Genomic DNA, 6,493 nt, shown 5'->3' on the forward strand with positions numbered 1-6,493 from the left:
AGTCATTTACACCCACATATGGGGTATCAGTGTACTCAGGACAAATTGCACAATAACTTTTAGGGACCTATTACCCTTGTAAAAATAAAAATTGGGGGTGAAAATATCATTTTTGTGGAAAAAATATGATTTTTTAATTTTACCGCTGTACGTTATAAACTTCTGTGAAGCCCTTGTGGGTTCAAAGTTCTCACCACATATCTAGATAAGTTCCTTGGGGGGTCTAGTTTCCAAAATGGGGTCACTTGGGGGGGTTTCCACTGTTTAGGTACATCAGGGGCTCTCCAAACACGACATGGCGTCCGATCTGAATTCCAGCCAATTTTGCATTGAAAAAGTCAAACAGCGCTCCTTCCCTTCTGAGCTCTGCCATGCGCCGAAACAGTGGTTCCCCCCCACATATCAGGTATCGGTGTACTCAGGACAAATTTCACAATAACTTTTGCAGTCCAATTTCTCCTGTTACCCTTGGTAAAATAAAAAAAATTGAACCTGAAGTATTTTTTTAGTGAAAAAAAGTTAGATGTTCATTTTTTTTTAAATATTCAAAAAATTCCTGTGACGCACCTAAAGGGTTAATAAACTTCTTGAATGTGGTTTTGAGCACCGTAAGGGGTGCAGTTTTTAGAATGGTGTCACTTTTGGGTATTTTCTATCATATAGACCCCTCAAAGTGGCTTCAAATGTAATGTGGTCCGTAAAAATAAAATGGTGTTGTAAAAATGAGAAATCGCTGGTCAACTTTTAACCCTTATAACTTTCTAACAAAAAAAAATTTTGGTTTCAAAATTGTGCTGATGTAAAGTAAACATGTGGGAAATGTTACTTGTTCAGTTTTTTGTGTGCCGTATCTCTGTGATTTAAGGGCATAAAAATTCAAAGTTGGAAAATTGCGAAATTTTCAAAATTTTCGCCAAATTTCAGTTTTTTTCACAAATAAACGCAAATTTTACCACTAACATGAAGGACAATATGTCACGAGAAAATGTCAGAATCACCAGGATCCATGGAAGCGTTCCAGAGTTATTACCTCATAAAGGGACAGTGGTCAGAATTGTAAAAATTGGCCCGGTCATTAACGTGCAAACCACCCTTGGGGCTTAAGGGGGTTAATATGGCAGCGCGGATAGAATCCACGTTTTCCCATTAATACATTTAGGTTGGGCAGCACTCCTGCCCTCAGCAGAGAATCCCTTCTTCAGGGCGGCTTCCAGCTCTGGAGGGACATAGTGCAGCTTCTCCAGTATTTACATTCCTCAGCTTTCCGTCCTTATGATGTTTCCCTTTTGCTCAGACGGGAGATGAATTGTGTTTATCGTCTTGTCTGGCGCTTCCAGACACGCTCTCTTTGTTGCTGCGTCTCTACACGAGATGAATGTCGACATGTCCTGGCAAGGAGCTGGTGACACAGGACTTTATCTTTTGGCGCCAAACACCATCTCGGAAACAAATAAACATTTATTTTTTTCTATTTGGTAGATTTCAAAGGATCCGATAATGTGCTCCCCCCCCCCCCCATACTACACAGCCTCTATAGGGAAACCGCCGCCGGTCGCTGACGATTATAGACTGACCTTAATTGCCAAAGTGGAAAGCCAAACTTGTGAAAAATGCACTTTAATGTCAATCTGGTCATGTACCTAATCCACCAAACCCAGCGTGACCTCTGTATGAGGCACTTATTTTCTAGTTCCATTGATCTTTTCATGCATGTGCAGTGAAGCTGGTGTACTTACTTATGTGCTCATGGCTTCTTTTGCAGTGAAGCTCGTGTACTTATATGCTCGTGGCTTCCTTGGCAGTGAAGCTGGTGTACTTACTTCTTATGTGCTCATGGCTTCCTTTGCAGTGAAGCTGGTGTACTTACTTCTTATGTGCTCATGGCTTCCTTTGCAGTGAAGCTCGTGTACTTACTTCTTATGTGCTCATGGCTTCCTTTGCAGTGAAGCTCGTGTACTTACTTCTTATGTGCTCATGACTTCCTTTGCAGTGAAGCTGGTGTTCTTATGTGCTCAGGCTTCCTTTGCAGTGAAGCTGGTGTACTTATGTGCTCATGGCTTCCTTTGCAGTGAAGCTGGTGTACTTATGTGCTCATGGCTTCCTTTGCAGTGAAGCTGGTGTACTTATGTGCTCAGACTTCCTTTGCAGTGAAGCTGGTGTACTTATGTGCTCATGGCTTCCTATGCAGTGAAGCTGGTGTACTTATGTGCTCATGGCTTCCTATGCAGTGAAGCTGGTGTACTTATGTGCTCATGGCTTCCTATGCAGTGAAGCTGGTGTACTTATGTGCTCATGGCTTCCTATGCAGTGAAGCTGGTGTACTTATGTGCTCATGGCTTCCTATGCAGTGAAGCTGGTGTACTTATGTGCTCATGGCTTCCTATGCAGTGAAGCTGGTGTACTTATGTGCTCATGGCTTCCTATGCAGTGAAGCTGGTGTACTTATGTGCTCATGGCTTCCTATGCAGTGAAGCTGGTGTACTTATGTGCTCATGGCTTCTTTTGCAGTGAAGCTGGTGTACTTATGTGCTCATGGCTTCCTTTGCAGTGAAGCTGGTGTACTTATGTGCTCATGGCTTCCTTTGCAGTGAAGCTGGTGTACTTACTTCTTATGTGCTCATGCCTTCAGGCAAATGCCCAGATAAACCTGTGTGTCATACACAGGCAAAGGAACAGCTAAGCTGTGAGAATCCCATCAAACAGCGCCCCATGTCTCAGTTTCCCAGATCCTGTAAGTGAACCAAGATGGAAAATTGGGCAAAGGTCAAACTTCACAGATGTAAGAAACTGGAAATTCAGAGCTGAACTAGGATGAGTCCTTGTCCGCCATTCTCTACACATCCCAGGGAAGGTAGAGAAAGAGTAAGCCAAAACGTCTTCAAGGGGCGATTCCGGGCTTTCATCCATCGCACTCGTTATTCACTATTAATAGGAAACCATAAAAGTGCTCAACTCCAAGAGCGACATAGTAAAGTGTCAGCTGTGCACTGACATCGGCCTATCAGTAATTGTGTGCATATTATCACAACATGAACCTTATTACAGTTCATTTAGTCCGTCGGGGCTGAGCATGGAGTGCACAGTGCTGCAATGGTTAATAATTACTATCCTGTGCTTTAGATACATTGACTCACCCACTTGTGGTTCCTCCATTCTACAGTCTACATGTGCCATACATGGCATCAGGAAGTGCACTACTGCACATGTGCATGATGTCACAATCATCTAGCCAATCCCTGTGTCCAGAGCTCCCGAAGGAATTCGAGCATGCTCAGTAGGCACACTATGTGTGCAGACGCCATCTTTCTTCAGGGAAACCAGTTTATTTCAGCAATCCTCCAGCATTTATAAGGCTAAATACTTGTCTATATTTGCCCTTTTTCACATATAAAGCGCCATGGAATAAATGGCGCTATAAAAATGTATTATAATAATAATAATAATAATAAATAGCCAAAAAAGGAGCTATTTATCTCCTGCGCACTCACTGACTCTCAGGGGACCTCACGTAACCTGTTCCGGGGAGCGGCTCCGCAGTCTCTATATCCTTGCAGAGCACGGCGCACACCTTCTTCCGCTCCCTGCCGGCTGGAAACTCCGCTCTTTTCCCACGCTTCCCGCTCTCTCGCCACGCTCCCTCTCACCAGGTCATGGGTCCTGTCCAGCTCCCCATTCTTTCCCCCCAGTAACACTGGACAGCCTCGACAGTTCCGGACCCGATATTGCGCAGGTACCTGCAGCCTGGTCTTCCTCCTTACATATTTCGACATTTCGACATACTTTAGTTGACCACTGCCTCCTACTACAGATTCTCTCCTCCTTTGGTATCAAAGACCTCGCCCTATCCTGGATCTCCTCATACCTTTCCAACCGCACATTCAGCGTCTCCCACTCCCACACTACCTCCTCATCCCACCCTCTCTCTGTTGGAGTCCCCCAAGGCTCTGTTCTAGGACCTCTACTCTTCTCAATCTATACACTTGGCCTGGGGCAACTCATAAAGTCCCATGGATACCAGTACCACTTTTATGGTGATGATACTCAGATCTACCTCTCTGGCCCAGACACCTCTCTGGTGTCCAGAATCCCGGAGTGTCTATCTGTCATATCCTCCTTCTTCTCCTCCCGCTTCCTCAAACTGAATGTGGACAAATCTGAAATGATCATCTTTCCCCCATCTCACAAATCTTCCTTACCTGACCTATCTATAACAATTAACGACATCACGCTTTACCCCGTACCGGAAGTCCGCTTCCTCGCCGTAACCCTTGACTCTGCCCTGAACTTCAAATCGCACATCCAAGCTCTCTCCACCTCCTGCCGCCTCCAGCTCAAAAATATTTCCAGAATCCGTCCCTTCCTCAACCCTCACTCTACTAAAATGCTTGTGCACGCCCTCATCATCTCCCTTCTCAACTATTGCAACATCCTTTTCTGTGGCCTCCTTGCTAACACCCTCGCACCTGTGGGAGAGAGAGTCCCCGCTGAGTGTAAGGGTCGGATCCAAGGGGACCATCACCTAGGTTCCAGGGGAAACTGTTTCCGGGGGACAGAGTTCAGAGACGGACCGGTGAGACTGACAGACGGGCTGGTGGAGGAGCCGATATAAAAGGGCCGGGGAGAGGGAGTCACGATGAGTCAGCAGAGCGGTACAGAGGGAGCAGGAGACCGTGGGAGCGACAGAGCCAGAGCAAATTACCGGAGCCAGGAAGGAGGACAGAGGCAGGAGAGACGCTCACCTGGGACATCAGTGAGACGGCGCCGAGACGACCGTCCAAGAACCGCTGCTCCGCGTCAACCAGCGACCACTGCTGCCTTACTCCAATCCGCGGCTGCGGCCTGCCCACGGTCACTCGTGGCCGTTGCCGCCTCGCCCCTGCACGCGGCTGCGGCCTGCCCGCGGGTCCCAGCGCCCGTCGCCGCCTCACTTCAGCCCGTGGCTGCTGCCTGTCTCCCGCCACCCGCAGCCGCCCCGCTTCCACCCGTGGCTGTGGCTAGTTCAGTGCCGTCAGCGGCCACCGCTGTCCCGCTCCAGCCCATGGCAAGGGCCGGGCCGTTGCTCGCCACGGGTCCTCCGTTGCAGCTGCTGGCTGCGCAGGTGGCCTGCCAGACGCCACCCCGCATCGCCGCTGTTTGCCCCGATCCGGGGGCTGCGGCCCATCTGTCCAAGGACTCTTCTGGGGCCTGTCGTGCCCCTGCTTCACCGGAGCATCGGAACGCTCGAAGACTGCGACAGATCTTCAGCGGCTGGGCCCAGTGGCTACTACGCTGAAGAACCAACGTCCGGGACACCGAGGGACGTCGAGCCGGTTGAGTGACACTATACAGATAAGGACCCGTAGTCGGCCATACCGCGGCCCTATAGTGACCAGCTTTGCCGGACTTAGTCGTGTTCTTATATTTCCGTGCTTGCTTGTATTGAGTCCCTGCGAGGACAATCCCTGTTATTTTGTTCGGTTGCTTAGACTATCCCTGCGGATAGTTACCTATAAACCTATAAAAGTTGTTACCAAAAAACAAAAGACCGTCTCGCGTCTCGTCACTGCATCCTGCGTACCTGCTAGTATATTTGGCGTAGTCGGCAGGATGCAGTCTCCGAGCGCAGACAGCGGTACTCCCGACCAAAGTGGGGCCGCAGGTGCCGCCGATAATGGGGGCCCCCGGTCCAGCATTTCTCTGGGGGCTATGCTAAGCAACTTGCCATGGTTTTCCGGCTCCAATACCCTGTTGTGGAGCTGGACAGAACGCATGCGGGGGCTCTTTCGCATGCATCCAATGACCCCAGATTTGGAAGCTGAGGTAGCTCTCATGGCGTTAGATGGGGAAGCCCGGAATTCAGTAATGTTGCGACCCCCGGGACACCGCAACACCTTTGCTAGGGTCTTGCGGATTCTGGAAGAAACCCATGGGGATCCGACAAACGTGGGAGAGTTGAGGACCCGGTTGTTCATTCGAATGCAGGGAGAGGGGGAGACCATCACCCAATATATGAATGTCCTCCAGGAGTTGTACACAGCCATCGAGCGGAAGGACGGCGTAGGGGTAGGACCTATCGACATTACCCTACGTGACCTGTTAGTGACTGGACTCCGGGACCCGTTAATTAAACAGGCATTGCGGGAGCAGATCCGAGTGAATCCACGTAGGTGGGGAGTCAGGCCTGGGTACGAGAGCAGGAGCAGGGGATGATGGTCCCGTGGGGAAGGCCCGGGGCATGGAGACCTCCGTGAACGCTGTTGGAGAGCCCCAGTGGATTGAGGAAGTGAGACTGGAGCTGAAGAGTATCCGAGGCGAGCTGGCTGAGGTAAAGAAGAGAACTGAGCCCACGCCTGGGCGGGCTGGCTTCAATGCTCAGGGTGGCCGGGCCTCGCAGCCCCGGTGTTATGAGTGTGGAGAACCAGGCCACTTCGCACGAGAGTGTCCGCAGCGTGGGAGATACCCACCCCGACGGACATTAAACTAGAGCGCTCCGAGCAGGGGGGATGCCGCTCGG

General features: G+C 49.8%; 1 protein-coding gene across 2 annotated transcripts in view; it reads right to left on the reverse strand.

Moving 5' to 3' along the window:
* Positions 1-3,275, reverse strand: part of PAMR1 (peptidase domain containing associated with muscle regeneration 1) — a 56,218-nt gene extending 52,943 nt beyond the window's left edge. The window contains exons 1-2 of one of the 2 annotated variants that reach the window (XM_073541816.1): positions 3,135-3,252; positions 2,607-2,729 (exon numbers count right to left, since the gene is read on the reverse strand). Coding sequence is in view for 1 of the 2 variants with exons in the window: in XM_073541815.1 (XP_073397916.1) it covers positions 3,135-3,225 (91 nt within the window). In the remaining variant the exon portion in view is untranslated. Of the gene's footprint in view, positions 1-2,606; positions 2,730-3,134 lie in introns of both variants that reach the window. The other variant, XM_073541815.1, reaches the window with a different exon arrangement.
* Positions 3,276-6,493: the final 3,218 nt, after the last annotated feature.

Source organism: Dendrobates tinctorius, unplaced genomic scaffold, assembly GCF_039654945.1.
Source record: "Dendrobates tinctorius isolate UK_male_01 unplaced genomic scaffold, ASM3965494v1 ptg000124l, whole genome shotgun sequence".
In the NCBI taxonomy this organism is placed as follows: domain Eukaryota; kingdom Metazoa; phylum Chordata; class Amphibia; order Anura; family Dendrobatidae; genus Dendrobates; species Dendrobates tinctorius.